At 45.2% G+C, this 19,684-nt stretch overlaps 1 protein-coding gene across 1 annotated transcript in view; it reads left to right on the forward strand.

Annotated features, from left to right (window-relative positions):
• The window catches only part of LOC311101798 (IQCJ-SCHIP1 readthrough transcript protein-like), a gene marked incomplete at its 5' end in the record, with an annotated part of 205,425 nt that overhangs the window by 169,957 nt on the left and 15,784 nt on the right, over positions 1–19,684 (forward strand). The window contains one exon of the mRNA XM_084142985.1: positions 9,946–10,779. Coding sequence (XP_083999111.1) covers positions 9,946–10,779 — 834 coding nt within the window. The remainder of the gene's footprint in view (positions 1–9,945; positions 10,780–19,684) is intronic.

The following is a 19,684-nucleotide window of genomic DNA, read 5'->3' on the forward strand; positions in this document are numbered from 1 at the left end:
CATGCTGTCGTCATGATGTCGCACAAACCTTGTCTACAGGCTGTCACCTCCTCCATCCACTCAGGTGTAATGGAGTTGTCACCTATGATCTGATCTGAAGTCAGCTGTGTGTTTAACCCTCTAATGGTTCAGGTTAGGATTGTTGGGAGGGTAATCTGATTCTAGATCTGTGTTCAGGCGGGCAACTTCAACGTGGAGCGACAACACAGCTCAGTCGCAAACACGGACTGCCTTCCTCTCCTCCTCCCCCTCCATGATTCTCTCTCTCCATCTTTTTATTCCCTCTCTAAATCAATATCCTCTTCTTCTCCCCCCGTGCTATCTGCATTTAGTCGTTTACGGTGAAGGTGGAGAAGAGCAGGTGCGTTGCATGCTTAAAGCACCTGAGACGTGTTCCAATTTGGTGATGGCAATAAATTGTGTGTACGTCGGGCAGGCATCTGCGTCTCTCACTAGCTGTAGTGCTGACAGGGCACAGAGACGGGCATGGAGGTGTGCCAGCCCAGCGAGCTGAGGGACCAGGCACAGTCTGAATCTCACAGTTGCTCTCTCTGACTTAAAGGAGTAATTCACTATTTTACAACTTGAAGTTAAATGGTTCCTCACCCTGAAAGTAGTCTGCCAGGAGAAACTGTAATCCATGGTTCAGTTTTCTTTAAACAGCCATTACTAACTTTAGCCACCGCTGCTAGCTAAAAATCTATGAAGTGATGGGGGCATGTGAGCATGTTGTTGTTTTTATTGCCAAATCACCTTTAAGTAACTGATTCTAAGTTAAGTAAGTGATTTTAGGTGATTTTAACATTATTTTTCGAAACATGCTCACATGCCCCCATCACTTCAATAGATTTTTTACCAGCGGTGGCTAAAGTTAGCTGAAGTTTGTAATGGCTGTTTAAAGAAAACTGAACCATGGATTACAGTTTCTACTGGTCCATAGACTACTTTCAGGGTAAGAAACCATCGAACATCAAGTTGTAAAATAGTGAACTAGTCCTTTAACTGCTGGGCTGGCTGTTTTTTTTATACCTTGTTGCAGAAAAGGGAAGGATCTCAAGAGAGAAGCCATGGCAACATGTGTAGATGTTGAGATTAGGGTTGCAAAGCTACCAGTAATTTACCAAAGTTCCGGAATCTTCAGTAATTTAGGTAATTAACTGAAAATCTATGGCGATCTAGCGTAACTTTGCTCATTTATACTTGAATAATTTTTTTTTTTTATGTATTCATGTATAGTATTCATTTATTATATCGGTGTCTATATTGTCCATGAATTTCTAGTAGATAGACCATATGGTTCAAGAGAAAATAGCCTAATTAATGAAAAAAACATCTAATCAACAATGACCTTATTTTCCATTAACTCTGCAATCTTCCAACTATTGACTTTTTTCACAACTGCCACTAGCTTGACGGCAAAACATTGACAACAAATACATATTGACATAGTAAAATAAATCAAAGTTTGTAAAATAATGTATAAAGGATATTTCATGCTGAAACCCTCATATTAAACACCAATGATATTCACTAAATGTATTATTTATATTTAGGATAATGTATATTTTTGCTTATTTAATTATTTCATATACAGTATTTTACATGTGATAAGGCCACACAGAGGGCCAGAGATGATTACAGACACTTGTGATAATCTGAAGTACCCAAATGGGCCACTAGATGTCTTGTGATAGATTACATACAATTCTTGAAAGATACCAAAATCCTGGTAGTTTACTGTTCAACTTTCAAAGTTTCCAGTAATATACTCTCCGTTTGCAACCCTAGTTGAGATAGAGTGAGTCTTAGACTTTGAGGAAGTCATTTAGATACTGTATTGTATATTCTAACAATGAGGTATAAAAGAGAGTCAGGGAGTGAGGGAAGGAGAGTGAGGCAGGCTAGGGCATGTTAAACTGAGAAGTATCATGACCCTAAACATAAACTTTGAGTTCTCGCCACTTTGGCACAGGGGTTAAAGGGCCTGGGGGACCACGCAGACCTGGGACAAAAAATATTCCCCTCCCACAGGAGGCCTCTCCTGACTAGGCTAATTTAGTTGATTACCATCCCCTGCCTTCCCTCTAATTACCGGTAGCCTTCAGTTTAATGTAATCAGCCTGAAGTGGGCTTCCATCTTCTGCTCCTGCAGCGATCCTGATCTCTCCTGTCACACTGATGACTTTGGTCACAACTTATAATTATAACTCATGAAGTTAATAAGCAAAGTCACTAAAACTTCACCGGCTGTATCCCTACGGCGCAGGGTAAAGGTAAATTATATTTCCGTTCAGTCAATTGAAGAGATAAACTGAAATTCCAATTCAAAAATTGAAATGTGCCATTTATTTTCAATGAAGATCATTCTTGCATCATCTTCATCATTTCACATTCATTCTATTCCTTCCAACCCTTGTTTTATCTCCTGTCTGTCCTCTGTAGGCTGGTGGCAGTGCAGAACTGCAGATAGACATGTCCATTCTATAATGGGTTTATAAGGTCTGCAGACACTTGATAAATGTGGAGCAGTGTGAACGGCTCTATCTGCGGCTGGGTGACTGATTCACTCCCATTAAAACAGACACATTACACAAACTCAGCATTCCAATTATATTTCACCCAGGAAAGAACACTCCACAGATAGGATCCAGTTGCGATTCTGATGTGCTTGTCATCTAAATTAATCTAATGAATGAGTTTCTACACTGTTCGGGGAAAAAAACATGCGACTTGATGTTTTTCTAGCAACTCATTTCACACTTCGTTAACAGCTAATGTTGTTCATCATATCAAAGGGTACAATGATAGAATCAGGTGTTAATCATCAACCTAAATCCAAGCAGCTTTCCTCAGTTAACCCATTCTGCATGAAACAACATGAAACACACACACACCCTAACCGCTTTCTCTAAACTCACACAGTTTTGACACAGAGGCAATCATCATACTACATTGTTAGGCTGAATACCTGTCCTTCCCATTCACATACCCTGTTGATATTCAGTACCAGTGAGTCATTCAGCCAGTCAAAGGTCAGATCTCCATTGTGGACATCTGACATCCCTGTCTCCCTCTCCCAATGCTCCTATCTTGGGGTACAGGAAGTTGGTATCTGGTATCTGGGGATCGTCGCCCTGTAGCAGTCTCAGGTCTGGATATTTTTTACCCATCCACCTGACAAGACATGGCAGGAGATGGTGACCTGAGAGGAGAGGGTTGTTAGAGTCCCCATGTGGGATTTAGTTTCTCCTAACCTAACGGGTCATTTCCCCACTCAAGGCTTGAAGGTTGTACCACAGCCATGTCCAGTCCTGTTTGTGACGGTTCATTTTCTGTTGTATGTTTCAACTCAAGTCTTATTTCAAGGGTGTTCTTTTAATTCCTCCTGTTCTGCCATGAAATAAAAAGATAGAGAGAAAGAAAGAGGAGAGAGACAGTTCTCTGTGGAAGCGTCCAAGGTCACTGTCTGTATTCCTCCGTCAGAGTGGGTGAGTTCCTGATGAGGCAGACAGCTTCCATTTCTCACCGACTGTCAGGCGGCCTGTTTTTAAAAGCCTGTGAGACGGATATAAGCAGATGGATATGTTCCCTGTTTTTCCAGTATTATCTGAAAGGGTTTTTCTAGCCCTTATCTCTCTGTCAGTAATAGGACCTCAGTGATATCTGTCAGATAGATAGCTTCACCATGCAGCCCAGCTCTGTGTGATTGGCAAATAGGCAGTTCCAGGTAGATCTGGGATGAGTTCTGTGCCCCTCCGAGCGCCCATATGACGGGTGAGGCCTGTTGGCTGGCAGTTTCATAGCCATCTCACTGTTCATTGGCATTGCAGGGCACAGTGAGAGAAACACAACAGGGTTTATTGATTGAAGGTGCCTGGGGTGAACCGAACTGTATGATGTTGACTGGTGAACTTCCTTTGACTACCTGTCCTAAAGCAAAAAGTACAGTAAAAGTAATCTGCAGTACGGTCTTCTTTTGAAGGTTGGTTGAAGACATCGATCAAAAGCCTTCTGAGTGAACTGACATGGACATCTCTATCATGTCATTTGAGATCTTCTCTAACACCTCACAGATGTTTTCTGGTCCAATTTGTAAAGGGCGGAGAGACATTTTGGATCAAAGAATTGCAGTGGCCTTTACTCGAAGGGAGGTAATAAAGGAACTTTAAAAATGTTGGGTGCCGCAGTGGAGGGTGTGTGGGTGTAGATGTGGGGGGGTAGTGGTACATAGAGGACTAAAACACACTACATTATCCTCCTGTTGACAAGCTAATTGCCTGGTGAGAGTGTTAACTCACCCACGTCACGTTCCTCCCTAGATGAGGAACCCAAAAGTGTCTCAGCTTCCCTAAAGGCATTTAACTATCTGGTTCCTCACTCTGCCTCTGTGACCAATTGGCATTTGGGGGATTTGTCTGATGAGAAGTGGGGGAAGCGGGAAATATGGGAATGGGGGGTATGAGGGGGAGATAGGGATAGTGCCCCGTTGCCTCTCTCTTTGGGGAGATCCCTGATGGTGGTGTCCCCTCTGTAGCGAGGAGAGTGTCTCAGTGAGGGGTCTTTGAAGTAGTGCTCTTTCATTACCAGGACGTAATCCTTTGTGCTGCTATTATATAATTATATATCTGTAGACCGCTCCGCTCCCATCCTCCTTCAATAAAGTATGTTTAGAGGATCAAATCTAGGCCGTGCAGCCTACAGAAGACATGTGGCGGCCTACATGTGCTGTAGGTGGTTGTAATGCTGTGTTAGTTTGATACCCATCTAAAAATGCTACGCTACCAGCTGTTCCAATCAGAAAACATGTCAGAGGAATAACATGTTTGTGTTAACCCTGTCTCAACCCTGTGAGTGCAGCTGTCCATATGTGCATGGGGTGAATTCAACAGTGGTAAATCTCAGATTACATCCTACCCACTGGGCACAGACGTCAGTACAACTACTGAGTTGTCAACTAATGTGAACTCAACGTGAAATCAACAAAACATTTCACCATGTCATTGGATCTAGGTTAAAAGTTGACTTTTTGCAAATCCAATTAGTTTTCGACGTTGATTCAATGTCATCACATTGATTTTTAGGATTGAAATGACTTGGAAAATGTTTTCATTCAACCAGTTTTTGCCCAGTGGGTATTCTGCACTACTTTTGGATAGAGGTAGTGCACTATATGGAGAATACTCCTTGGCCAAAAGTGAGATGGAGAATGAGATGTCAGAGGTCTCTAGCCAAAAGTAGTGCACTATATGGAATAGGGTGTCATCCAGTGAATTCTGTGGACAGTGCTGCCCAGTGCCACCGGACTGCATGGCAGTCTGGCCAAAAGACTGTGACTCACCAGAGCTTGGTAACAAAACAGACCAAAACCCTCTGGGCCAAAACACCCTCTGCCCAGAATACTTGATTTATCTTTATGATCATCAACACAGCACTAACAAGCCTTCCATCAAGTCAAGGCACTTGTGAAAAGTCAAGTAACTTCAATTATGAAGGACATGACAACGGTATCCTTGAGATGTCCAAGGCTGCTTATAGCTTATGTATTCACAGTGTGACAGAAACTCTTCCAAACCTACTCAGAACACCAGGGCATCTTGAATTATTCAACTAGATATAGTGTTGGGCTCTTTCTTTATCTCTCACTCTCTCCCTCTTGCTCTCTTTCTCTCTCTCTCTCTCTCTCTCTCTCTCTCTCTCTCTCTCTCTCTCGCTCTCTCTCTCTCTCTCTCTCTCTCTCTCTCTCTCTCTCTCTCTCTCTCTCTCTCTCTCTCTCTCTCTCTCTCTCTCTCTCTCTCTCTCTCTCTCTCTCTCTGTCTTTCTTTTTACCTCAATATACAATTCGCAAGGTCAGTGAGTGCAGAAGGCAGGGCTACTGTTCTGTCATCAGTTTGTCCTCAGAGCAGCCTGCTGCGATAGAGCGCTGGAAAAGTTGAGACGCGCTGTGGCAGGGAGCTTCTTTGCATATGTGTGAGCGTTTAGTTGAGTGCACTGGAAAGCAGACATACAGTATGTGTGAGGCTGACACATTCACATTCTCTCGCCAATCATTGTATGAGCCTGTGTGTGCATGCACTCAACGGTAGAAACAACGTTTGACATCTGTACCGGGAGAGAAGAGAGGAGCGGCGAACAGGGCGCTCGCACAATCGGGGATCTATTTTAGATTTTTTAACGCGTCTTTTTTTTAAACTCAGCCTCCGGAGGGCTCGAGGGTTGGGTTCCGCGGCGGATACACACAGAGCTCACATACACTCCGGGTAGCGGATAATATCCTTACCATCTACCGAGTTATACTGACAAATAAAGATCCAATTGTTGTCTGGTATTGACTTTAAGATGTCTTGAGACAAGATATTTTACAGAGAAAATGACAGTAAGTATTGGTGATGCGTTTGTTGTTCTAACTATGCAACCCATAGGCTGGCTATTTGCATTACCTTCTTTCATGTCTTCTATAGGTCATCGGTCAACATATATGTATTTAGAATAGGCTGTTTTCTGTCATTCAGACATTTTACTATAGGGCGTTTGCAGGTTAGTAGAATATCATTAGCACAGTGTGTGGCTGGGCTGGTTTATTATAGGATAGCTGTCTATTCAATAGCCTATAGCAGCCTAACCATGGAGGGGTAAACCGTTATTATTGATATGTAGTGCAGTGTGGTCTATTGTTAGGAACCCTGTAGTCAGTGTGCTGTGAAATTGGGCGGTTCTGTCACCGCTGTTGCCGGGGGAAATGAGGTTTCTCCAGTGACTTTTTTTAGGAACATTACATCATTTGAGGATGAATGACTCAGCAAATGGCTATATGCACTCTATCTGTTTATGAAGTTGATATTTACCTGCAATAAAGGTTTGTATTAATTGGCATTACCTGAACACACTTTACCCCAGGGGATAGACTATTACACAGAGCAGTGTTTTGGGTTGCCTAAATGACAGTGATGTTGGGAGAAGAGGCATGGGCGTTAAATGTAATGCCCATTTAGCCTACTAAGCAAGTGCAAAACTGGTGTTATTCACAATTACATTAAAATGACAGGGGTTTATTATTGTGGCCAGTGTCCCCTCCAAGACAATAATTCAACCCAAAACACCCGCCTCGCTGGCGGGGTGGGGTTCCGCGCAGCTGTCAATTTGCATGTATTGTGTGGCCAAATCCACCCAGTGTAGGCTGCGAGGTTAATCGCAGAGAGGATCAACCAAAGCAGGCCCCACCGCTCCCCCGCCCAGCTGTCTGACGGGATTTCTCGCCTTCTGAATCACTTTAAATAATAAGGCTACACATGAACCGACGCCAAAATTTTTATTAATATGATAATACAGGAACTGGAAGCATTACTTTAATTCCGACGTGTTTGATAGGCCTAGAGCGGTTTCATTTTCTTTTAGAATAGTTATAGAGGCTAGTCTACGCTCTTCCCCACCAATGGAGCCGTTGCCCTTTTAAGGACTCGCAGGTTGAGATTTAAAACGGATTCCCACGGCTTCCCCACTATAGGCTGCGTGGTAGCCTACTTCAATGGCTGGAGATGAAAGGAAACACGCCATGATCGCTTATCTAGCTTCTTATTTATAATGTGCAGAGTAGGATAATATAATCCGTCATTGAATAATCGTGGAATGGCAGGCAGAATTTCGAATAACAGCGGCCGGATGGATCACTGAAAGAGCCGGTGTTTTTGATGAGCATTTTGGTAAGGTTTGTTACATTGTAGCCATATTGTAACGAACACACCACTCTTTGAACTTCTACTCATGGATTTATGACCTCATGTAGGCGATATGTTACATGTAGGCTACACAACATTCTGATCTCGAATCTTAATCATAAACGTGAGTGGACTCGGGGATATGAGGGGAGGTGCAGGACGCACGCGCATATGCCCACCGCCTAGACGTCAACTAGCCTACTATGACATTGACACTAGGTGCAAGCTATGAATCGGTGTGGCAACCCCCTTTTCAGATGTTGTCCTTATTAAAATAGTCCACATTTACAATATAAAATCAATGTAACGAAACATTGCCATCTTGCGAGAGTGCGAGTTACAGTGAGCCACTGTTGCCAACAGCTCGACTGCCAGCCTGACACCCTCCAGATTATACTGGTTTGTCTGGGTCTGGGAGAATAAATTAAATAGCAGTCCCGGTGGATGGAGGGAGGGAGTGTCAGAAAGAAGTAGAATAATCTATCAATCAAGGATCTTTGCTATAAAGCGCTTGTATGGTTATTGCCTAGAATGAGCAAATCATTATAAAGATGCAGAAATTGTCTTTTAATCCAAGGCCCTGGATGGAACAATGGTTCATGTTCCGTTAAAAAAAATGGTTTCTTAGGTCTGAATGAAGTTGTGTTCTATATAGTTGCACTGCGTCAATACATTGAATGTCTCTAAGGAGTTGAGTCACAGCTTTGAATCACTGGGTAGATTAATTCAGCTGGCGACTAAGGTCACAGTGATGACACAGACATAAGGTTAGGTGTGATGTGTATGGATGTGGTGCTGTTATCATTTCATATGCTGTTATGCATATAAACTGCATATTAACCGTTATTACATAGTTATAAACATACCTTTAAGATGAACTCGTGGAGACCATTTGTATGTCTCTGTGTCCAGTATGAAGGAACTTAGCAGTATTTTCGCGAGTCAATGCTAACTAGCGTTAGCGCAATGATTGGAAATCTATGATCTATGGGTGTCTGCTAGCATGCTAAGTATCCCTTTAAGATAAGTCTTTACCGAATGTGGTTGGGGAAAAAAGTGTTACTGGTGAGGAGCTTGTCTATGTTGGTGGTTGTATTGATTGTTTTTAATGTCAGGGTTTGCAATTGATATTCAACACTTTGTGAACCTCATTCTTGTATTTCAAAATTAACAGGCCACAAGAAAAAAAAATCCTCTTGAAGGACAATAAACATCATCAATCAATCACTCTTAGTGTGTTGGATGCATAACAATGTGTTCTTCCGGTTGTGACTCTGAATAAGTTGCTGCTGCTTGTTTTTCATTAACTTTTTTAAGTGATGCCAGGCACTATGTTAATGCAGCCGATGAAAAAAGAGGTGAAAATACTCAAAGAGGTTCAGGTCATGCTGAGATTTGTGAGGGCCCATAAACAAGGCGGGCATTTTCATTAAGTTGGTAATCAATCAGACAGTGATTGCTCTGGCACTGGACAACAACAGCAACACACACTGTGGCCTCACACTGCAGACAGTCAAGGTTAGACAGCCACCCTGGACTCATCTGTTTAAGTCACTCACAGCCACTGCAATGTATGTTATATATAGAGCCATGGCACAATGTCAGCCAGTGTCATTCACCTCTGGACGATTGGAGAAAGAGATTGGTATTCCTCACATTGACCATTATTGTTGGGATGACTTTGCCAAAGACACAGATAAGGAAATACATTGTGACAGCATCTGCATCTGATTAACAATCTGAAATGGGAAACTTTGAGAAGATGTGTGTAATGTGTGATGATAGGAGAAATCACTGCTCTCTCTCTCTCTGGATCAGTTGTTACAATGCAAACCTCAGATATGAACAAACAGAAGGAGGAGAGAGTGAGTCTGGGAGGAGAGGAGAGGTTGTCTCAGGGAGTAGACGAGAGAGTGCGTCAGAGAGGGACTGAAACGGTGCCAAGGAAATGAATGTAGAGGAAGGAAGTTCTACCGGGGCAGGAAGTGTTCTGTGGTTGTTGGTCTCAAACCACAACAGTAATCTCTGTATGCACACTTCCCTAAATTCTCTGTTTGTGTGTCTCTCTCTTCCTCTCCCCCCTCCCTCCCTCTCTTTCAACCTCTATCTTTATCTCACTATCATAATTTATCTTTCCACCTCTCATTCTTTCTTACCTCTATTTTCATCTATTTTTCTTTATTCCTCCTCTCTCTCTCCTTTCTCTCCATCCCTCTTTCTCTCTCCGCTGCAGGACTACCGGGAGGATGGCATGGACTTGGGGAGCGACGCCTCCAGTCGCTCCAGCTCCGAGTCCAACTCCAACAAGGTGACTCCCTGTTCTCCCTCCTTAGACCTGGCATGCCTGGATGTCTACAAGTCCTCCCCATCCCTTGAACTGGTAACCCTGGATGACTACAAATCCTCCCCATCTTTGGAACTGGCAACCTTAGAAGAGGACTACAAATCCTCTCCCTCCCTGGATCTGGCAACCATGGAGGATGAGGACTATGAGGAGGATGAGGACTACCAGGAGTACAAGAAGAAGGTGATTGAGGAGTGGAAGAGTGAGTACGGGGATGACTACAGCTCCCAGCAGCCCCCTGGCCAGGAGGAGGGTGGAGTTGTGGGGGGGATAGGGGCGCCAGGCGGAGGCTTCCGGAAGCCAGTGAACAGCCGCAGCCTGGCCGAGGAGTTCCAGGATGTGAAGCCTCCACCCCTTCCTACTCACAGTAGACACACAGCCACCTTCGCTGCTGCCGTGCCTGAGGAACTGAAACAGAATGGCAACCTGATCTTGCCCCACTCCCCTACCAGGCCCCTACCCAGGGGCACGGGAGCCACCAAGTCCAGCCACAGGCGCTCCACCCGGGGAAGAGGTGGCATTGGAGGAGGGGTTGGTGGTGGAGGAGGGGGAATAGGAGGACGGATGGGGGGATACAGAGAGGAGGAGATTGTGGAGGAAGAGTCCCTGCCCACCATGGACTGGGCAGCTCTGGAGAGACACCTGGCGGGGCTGCAGAGCAGAGAGCAGGAGAACCAGAACCTCAATCACAACCACAGCCTGGGAAAAACCGCCTACACCTCAGTGAGTGGAGACTTTACTCGTCTGTGTGCATGTGTGTGTGTGTGTGTGTGTGTGTGTGTGTGTGTGTGTGTGTGTGTGTGTGTGTGTGTGTGTGTATGTATGCAAGCATGTGTGTGTGTGTGCGATTTCTGTGTCTTGGTGTTGGATGGTGTAGAATTAAAGGGAAAGGGGGATACCTAGTCAGTTGTACAACTGAATGCATTCAACTGATGAAGCATGGAAGTGTGTCAGTTGTGAGGATGTCAAGCAAGATATTGTATGAAGTGGTGCTTGAAGATCCCTCATGCATGGAAAGAGGTTGCGGGTCACTAGGTCTGTGCTGTTGTTGTTTTCGCAGATAATAGAAAGCTGGTATTTATATGGGCAATAATTGCAACAGCACAATATATCTCCAGACTCCAGGTTCTAAAAGACTCCAACCCCTGCTGTGTGTGTGTGGGTTGTTGAACATGTTCACTGTCATGTTTTCCTGCTTTCTCTGTGATCCCTGAGGATTGCGTCATGTGGTAATCCGACAGTTATCTGTGTCAGGTGGACTTGGGAAATATTATGTGTGTGCAGGAATGCTGGAATAAGGAGAGATTAGTGGGGTAATGTGGCACTAAGCTATGTGCTGCTGCTAGCTATGTGCTGTTGCTAGCTATGTGCTGCTGTTAGCTATGTTCTGCTGTTAGCTATGTGCTGCGGCCTGGAGTCCTGACTCCTGACTCCTTCTCAGCTTCCAGTCTGCAGTTGGAGGAGCATGGAAAACAACTGTTGAGTTGAGCAACTCCAGTCTTGGAGGGACCAGCACTAACACAGCAAAATTGAAAACCCTGATTAGTTGCTACGTTTATCAGGTGTGTTAGATCTGGGCAGGAGCAAAAGAAAACCCTGGAGCCCCTGTTGTCCTCCTCTGGTTTAAGGCCTGTGAGTATGAGGATGTGGCAGGAAACAAGACGTGCCTATTAGATGGATCATTTGTTTTGGTGGTTTTGAGTTTCGCCCAGCAGAGGGTGCTGTTGCAGTGTCATATGACTCGCCGCTGCAGGATATCAGATCCACAAGCTACATCCAGGTCTGGCACTGGCAGCTTGACAGGCTGCATATTGGAGTTGTTTTTTACATGACGTCAACCAGGCATAGAGAATGTTCCTTCGGATTAATGTTTTATGGTTGATTGTCAGCTTGTGGGAAGGTATGAAGAGGGCTGGAGCTATGTGGTTATAGAGTATGCTGGAATCTTGTCAAATCTGACACACACACTGTTTGTTGCCTATTGGGGTCAGCACTTCTGAGTCACTCTTGTTTAAATTTGTGTGTGTTTGAGTTTGTCTATTTGTCTGTTGCGTGTGTGTGTGTGTGTGTGTGTGTGTGTGTGTGTGTGTGTGTGTGTGGTCTGAGAGCCAGACAGCAGTGGGGCTGTCTCCTTTGGCATGCTAACGCCCAGGCCTCTCCTCTCCTCTCAGTCCTGACAGACAATAGCTGCTGCTGCTGTCTTTGTGTGACCGTCCTGGAGGCCTCTTTGTCTCCCTAAGGCATGTCTGGAATGTGGGAGGGAGAGGGGGATGACAGAGAGGGAGAAAGGGTGAGAGATGGTATCTCCAGTACCATGCTGTATCTACAGTATGGCTAATCCGCTCGCGTCAATATTCATTACCTGTGTTCTCTGTGAAGAAGGAAGGTCATTTCATGGTATTCTACAGGCCTTCTATGGGAGAAGTCTGCCTCCGTCCACTTAACTCTCTCTCTCCCTGGGATAAGGGTCCGGGCAGGGGTAAGAATGCCATAGTACTGAGAGGATAGTCGTGGTTGTCAGAGGCGATTTTAGCATTGGTGGGGCATACTCAACCAATTTGTTTAGATGCATGCCAGCAAAGCCACTACACAACATGTTATTATTTTATTAGGACTATGTGGTCTAAAATGGAAGGAAACTACAATCACGAGGATCCACTTTTATAGGCTACATACTGATGCACAGACAGCGCATTGCACAAACAAAACATCCCTGGCAATATCAACAGGAATTACATGGCTCTAGTACTGAACTTTTTGTTGAAAACAAATATTTGAATGGGAAGAGACTGGCAAACATGGTTACAGACCCAACAACATTATATAGTATCCCCTCCTCGTGAAGAAAAGCACATGGAGCTAATTATAATACACAAAGTAAGCAAAACAATGAAATCATTCCAACATTGCCTAAAATGATTAATAAGATACTAATGAGACAGACCTATATAAGCAATTTAACAATTCAGATGTACAAACTATGGCATAAGGGAACTATGAGCGCATGTAATTTCGATGAAGACATTCATGACTGAGTAGTTGGTATAACTATTTGTTCAGCACTTTTGAAATGTACAGCGACAGAATTCAGAACGTTCTTACAGTGTTCTCCCTGTACACCAAGTCAGAACCATAGGATAAATAACGGGGGCATATAAGCAGACAATGAAAGCTCTTACAATATTTGATGATTACATTTCTCTAAAACAGGCTATAGGCTACAGTACATGTGCACCACCAAGTCAGAACAGTAGGTTAAATTCTGAGGGGGAAAGGAACCAAATTATTAGTGTGAGGCACATGGGCTACTAACAGCTTACTACACAACATACACTTAGTATTACTTTCTTAGCTACAGTATACATATCTCCCTGGCATATTACATAATTTATGCAGCAGACTACAATAAAAAAAAATTGGGCTCACCGTTGTAATGCTGTGCTCACTTTGTCATCAAAGTCTGGCATTCTCTAGATTTATGGTGCTTTCAAGACAACTGGGAACTGAAAAAAACAAGGTCGGATCATGACGTCAGTGATCTTCAGGCCAGAGCTCTAGAAAGAGGCCAGAGTTCCTGACTTGGAATTCCGAGTAGGATGACCATTCAAAACGTACAGTATACACACACACACACACACACACACACACACACACACACACACACACACACACACACACACACACACACACACACACACACACACACACACACACACACATCATGTACATGAACACACACTTGGTTTGTATAAAGTTTAGTGACACAGAGCCTACTGATAACACCTACAGTTTCCGGACCTTCTCCCTAGACTTAGTATACTATGCCTTGGAATTGTGATGTCCATGCGTAGATAAGGAACAGGAAATAGCTGTGGAATCCTGACTGAGCTCGGAGGAGAGATATCAGTGCGGATGGGTTTGGGGTCCTCTGAGGATTCACGCTTCAGAAGATCCTCCAAAACAGCTGGGCTTTTAGGAGGGCTGGAGGTAGGGGTGTACATATTATTAATACAGATAGACAATATGCATTTTGATGTGTTATCTACAGTTTGCCACATCTACATATGCCAGCTATTTGTACTGAACCTCAGCTACTATAGTAAGACCAGACCCTGGGCCAGTCACACACACACACTGGTCCCTTAGGTGTGTCCTCTTCCTGCTAGCCGGCCTGACATTGTCATGGCAACCGGCTCCACAGTGTTTGCCGGCTGGTTGGGAGAGGAAGTGTTGATTAATGTGGCTGGCTGTGTGGAGCTGTATGCTGCTACAGTATGGCCACCGTTCAGTCTGCCAGCCTGCCTGCTGCCTGCTGCCTGCTGCCTGCTGCCTGCTGCCTGCTGCCTGCTGCCTGCCTGCCTGCTGCCTGCCTGCCTGCTGCCTGCTGCCTGCTGCCTGCTGCCTGCTGCCTGCCTGCCTGCTGCCTGCTGCCTGCTGCCTGCCTGCCTGCTGCCTGCCTGCCTGCCTGCCTGCTGCCTGCCTGCCTGCTGCCTGCTGCCTGCTGCCTGCTGCCCATACACCACAGAGCCAGTCAGTCTGTTTCTGTGTGACTCTGTGTTCAATTAGGGGAGACCAGGGGTGTGGTTTCCACTCTAATATCTCCCTGCTCCCTCTGGATCTTGGTTAGGAAATAGGAAGGGAAAGAATTTGGGGTGAGGAGGTCGAGGGGTGAGGTGACCCTTATATAATTAATGCCTAACTGGGTCTGGAGGCACGTGGCAGTTAGGGGCCCCCACCCGTCCACTCCCCCCAAACCAAAACAATAATGTTATCCTTCATAACCAGGGCCGAGGTGAAAGAGTCAGAGAAGGCCTGTGTGCTTCAGAGGCTGTGAAATCATTCACCTCATAGGAAAGGTACTTTAATACACACATCTATATTTAGTACTACATTTACATTTGTAAAAGCCTATGGGCAACTCACAGGCACGCACACAGATCCAGTCATACCCTGTGGGTAGACAGTGTGCTCAGTAGTGAAGCTATGTTGTGACATGCAGCACCCCTCCCATCACTCACATACCAATGGAAGAGCAGAGAGATAGGGAGGGAGGAGCTCAGCCTTAAGCTATATAAACATATACACACACACACACACCATATATGCAAGTCTGCACACACACACGCATTATGTATTCAGTGCAACATGGCTCAGCATGTTCTAACTTCAGTTTTGTGTGACACACATGCACACACATACACATACACGCACATACACATACACGCACACACACATACATACACACAATCATACTTGTACATATTTTCAAATGAATGTACCTTTGAGCTAGTTCACTCAGCATGTATTGCAAGTATCAGCATGAGGCTAACGCGTACATAAAAACGCACAGCGACTGTTCAACATGCAAGCACACATTTATGTCTGTTTGTATCTCTGCATGTGTAGCAACATGTCTCACAGGACTCACATCCATAGCATATCAGCACACACCAAATCAATTAATATGCCCATGCATTTGCACTGACTAATGCATCCTGATGAGTGTTTAAAAAAAACATGCACATTGACTTGTCAACAAACACATCTACCCACATGCACTGATACACACATTTCTGGCAGGGCAGGCAGCCTCAGTGTGTTTCCCTGTCAGGTTTTAGCTCCGGATCAGAGGAGAGATAAAAACACCAGCATTTACCGTTGACCCTGTTAGATCAGCTGCCTGTGGCTGACTGAAGTAATGGAAAGGCAACATTACAGGGACATTTTCCTCAAGCTGTCGCTATCTACCTGCATGCAGGAGAGACAAAGCCTGAATCAACAGAGGAAGAGTGCAACAAGCTGTCCTAGATAAGCTCACATGGCGGAGGAAACCGAAGTATGTGACAGAGATAGCGTGTTGAAGCAAGTGAAGAGGGAGAGGTGGAGAAAAAAGCAGTGGAGAGAGACTTGAAGGGCTAGACTTCTCTCTATCTTTTTATCTCTCCCTATCTCTCCCTATCTCTCCCTATCTCTCTTTCTGTTTGGACTCTGTGATTATGTGGTAGTTGGTCTGTGTCTGAACCCTGCCCTGAGCTCTCCAGTACTAACCACTACCCTCAGACTGCAGTCAGCCCTGTGCCACGTTGAGAGAGAGAGAGGCGGGGGGAGAAGATTGTAGGGTAAGAGAAGTTTATAATGCAGGCAGTCATAGAGGATATATAGAACCACAAGCAAAACACTGGGGAATGATGATAGAGTAGGAGGAACGATAGATGTGGAAAAAAGAAAGAATGGAAGTTGGAGGAAGACTGGGAAGAGTGGTAGAGACAGGGCAGTGATGAGAGGGTTAAACTGAGAGAAAGATGAAGTGGTAGAGACAGGGCAGTGATGAGAGGGTTAAACTGAGAGAGAGATGAAGTGGTAGAGACAGGGCAGTGATGAGAGGGTTAAACTGAGAGAGATGAAGTGGTAGAGACAGGGCAGTGATGAGAGGGTTAAACTGAGAGAGAGATGAAGTGGTAGAGACAGGGCAGTGATGAGAGGGTTAAACAGAGAGAGATGAAGTGGTAGAGACAGGGCAGTGATGAGAGGGTTAAACTGAGAGAGAGATGAAGTGGTAGAGACAGGGCAGTGATGAGAGGGTTAAACTGAGAGAGAGATGAAGTGGTAGAGACAGGGCAGTGATGAGAGGGTTAAACTGAGAGAGAGATGAAGTGGGAGAGACAGGGCAGTGATGAGAGGGTTAAACTGAGAGAGAGATGAAGTGGTAGAGACAGGGCAGTGATGAGAGGGTTAAACTGAGAGAGAGATGAAGTGGTAGAGACAGGGCAGTGATGAGAGGGTTAAACTGAGAGAGAGATAAAGTGGTAGAGAGATAGGGCAGCAGGGAGTGGATGGGGGTTGGGTGGAGGTATTTGGTGACAAGGTTAAGAGGTGGGAGTGGATAGGCTAGGATCAGGGGGAGGGTGGGATGGAGGGATAGGTCCAGGCCAGGAGAGGGCAAGGGGGGTTAGGGGTGGGCAGGGCCATGGCCAGGTGCTGGAGCTCCGGTGTCTGGTTCAGCCCCCAAGCGTCTGGGACTTTACCTAACCCGCCTGTGTGTGTGTCTGTACCCGCTCCAGCACGCCCGGCCTCCTACACAGCTCTCACACACACACTCCTCACACACTCGTGCTGTGATCAAACCGTGCTGTCCAGACTTCAAAGTCGGACCGTTTTCTCTCTCTCCTGCTGTCGCTCTACAGATGTTTCTCTTACGGCTTCAAGGTTCTGACTTTTCTCTACTTTTCCTCTGAGAGATCGCCAGCGGCTGGGAAGATCGTTTTTTTATTAGTGGAGTAGTTTGCAGCTCAACCTTGGATTCCACACAGCAAGTTGGGCAGTACACTCAGGTAAAGGAACATGTCCACCTCTCATATAAGTGGTGGTCAACTTAGTATCAACATTGTACTTTGGGTTATAACTTGTTCTTTAGATATTTTTGTATACTTTTGGGCTTATCCTTTGAAGCATTGAATTGTCAGTTACTTCAATGTGGTGTTGTACAAAGAACATGTATTTTTCCATACAGTTTCTTTGTAAAGGACTGTAGATATTTCTCTTTCATAGACCCACTTTAGTAATGATACAGCCCAACGTTCCATAGTACATACACAGAGAAAGGAAAGCCTGTGTGTTTCACCACAGATCCAGCACAGAGAAAGACCACATGCCTTTCAGTAGCCGGAGGGGTGGTTTTTTCTCTCCAGGACTGTCTGCTATGTGGCGTCTAACAAAGAGCAGGTGTGTTCTGGTCTGGAGCGGATGAGAGGAGAGGAGAGGGGGATGATCCCAGGCATGATGTGTTACAACTACCTGGGACTCACACTGGTCAGACTGTTCTCTCTCTCTGTCTTACTCAGAAACCACCCCTGTCATCCCATCATACTTAGTTGCCTCCACTATATTACGACTACATTACTACTATACCATCTTTCATGTGATGTTTCCATCTGAGGTGGTTTGACCTGACTAAGATCCAGTTTGAACCAATACATTGTGACAATACGGCAACATTGAAGCTCTGTGATAATATAGTCAGTCAGGCTCTGTCCTCTCTTCTCTGTTCTGTCTGCCTGACAGTCAGGACTTTGCAGTGGACACAATCAGAGGTTTGTTCTGTTCAGCGAGGGGCCTGATTTAGCTGTTGGCCTGGAGCATTGTTGAAATGTGCTTTAGGACTAAACCACCTGGCAGCTACAACACTGAGTTAGACTGTGTCACTTGGTTTGTCTGATACTAATGACATTGGCTCTCTAACTGTGTGTGGTCAGCCCTGTATGAGTTCAGCTCATGTGGTTTGGTCAGGAACCCTATACGGTCATTGATGTTGTGTGGGCATGTTTTAGGCACCTTGAGTGTTTGTGGTCAAAGAGTGTTTGAATCAGTGGGTGGGGAACTGTGCTGTGGTCCAGCTGTTCAAACATGACATCACAGCCACACATCTGGACCTGACATTTACATACAAACTTTCACTGATACAGTATATAGTATACCTCCCCTCCCCACACACACACACACACCACAGAGGGAGGGAGAGAATACTGTACACACACACACCCCACACATATACTACAACACATGGAAACAAAGAAGTTGCAGGAAAGTTGCCGGGTCATCAGGTTTGGGTGTAAGCGGCTAGACAGAACTGGCACAGGAAACACACACAATCACATCTGCTCTCAATAGATTTCAAAGTGCAGGACTATCAGTGACGGTCTCGATGACCCCACCTAGTAATGACACACACTAACAGCTTGACTGTTCTTCCCTCCCTTCTACATTCAATCTATCTCCTGGGGCATCATTTCAGTGTATACCACATAGCCTAGATAGATGGATGTTTATATCACCTGGATAAGAAGTTAGACCCAAGTCTAGATCACCTATAGAGATGAGTCTAGCTGTGTAGTCTCTGACCCTACCAGATGTCTGTGACCAGACATACAGTGTAGGGTTGAAGGTCAGGGTAGAGCAGGACAAATCCCTACACCTGACCCTGAGAGGAATGGGATGTCCTCTCCTGTGTGGATGATGTCATGGTGTGATGTCATCAAGGCGAGCCAGCTGCGGTCAGTTTGTAGGGAGATGGCAACGCTGGAGACATGGGGAGTGTGGGTAGAGATAGACAGACGGCAATGACTGTGTTGGAAAGGGATAGCCCAGAGCTACACATTCCATCAGCGTCTCTCAGCGTGCACACACACACACACACACACACACCCGTCCTCTGATTTAGTCACTGTGAGTCACTGAGCTCCTAGAGAGAGCAGGGAGGTGTGGAGCTGTTCCCTTAACGTCTAAATGTAAATATACAGTACAAACTACCAGCATACCCATCAGAGAAATGCCTACCTTTTTACTAACCTCTCACCTACCCTTGACCCAATGTATTGTAACTAGATCATATACCCTACTGTATACTCTCCCTCCAGCCAAATACCCGTTACCCCGGCCCCCACTTTTCCTCCAGTTCCACCCTACACTCTTAGAAAAAAAGGTGCTATCTAGAACCAATAAGGGTTATTTGGCTGTCCCCATAGGATAATCCTTTGAAGAACCCTTTTTGGTTCCATGTAGAACCCTTTCCACAGAGGGTTCTACATGGAACCCAAAATAGTTATACCTGGAACCAAAAAGGGTTATCCTA

This window comes from Coregonus lavaretus (assembly GCF_964263955.1).
Source record: "Coregonus lavaretus genome assembly, chromosome: 26".
In the NCBI taxonomy this organism is placed as follows: domain Eukaryota; kingdom Metazoa; phylum Chordata; class Actinopteri; order Salmoniformes; family Salmonidae; genus Coregonus; species Coregonus lavaretus.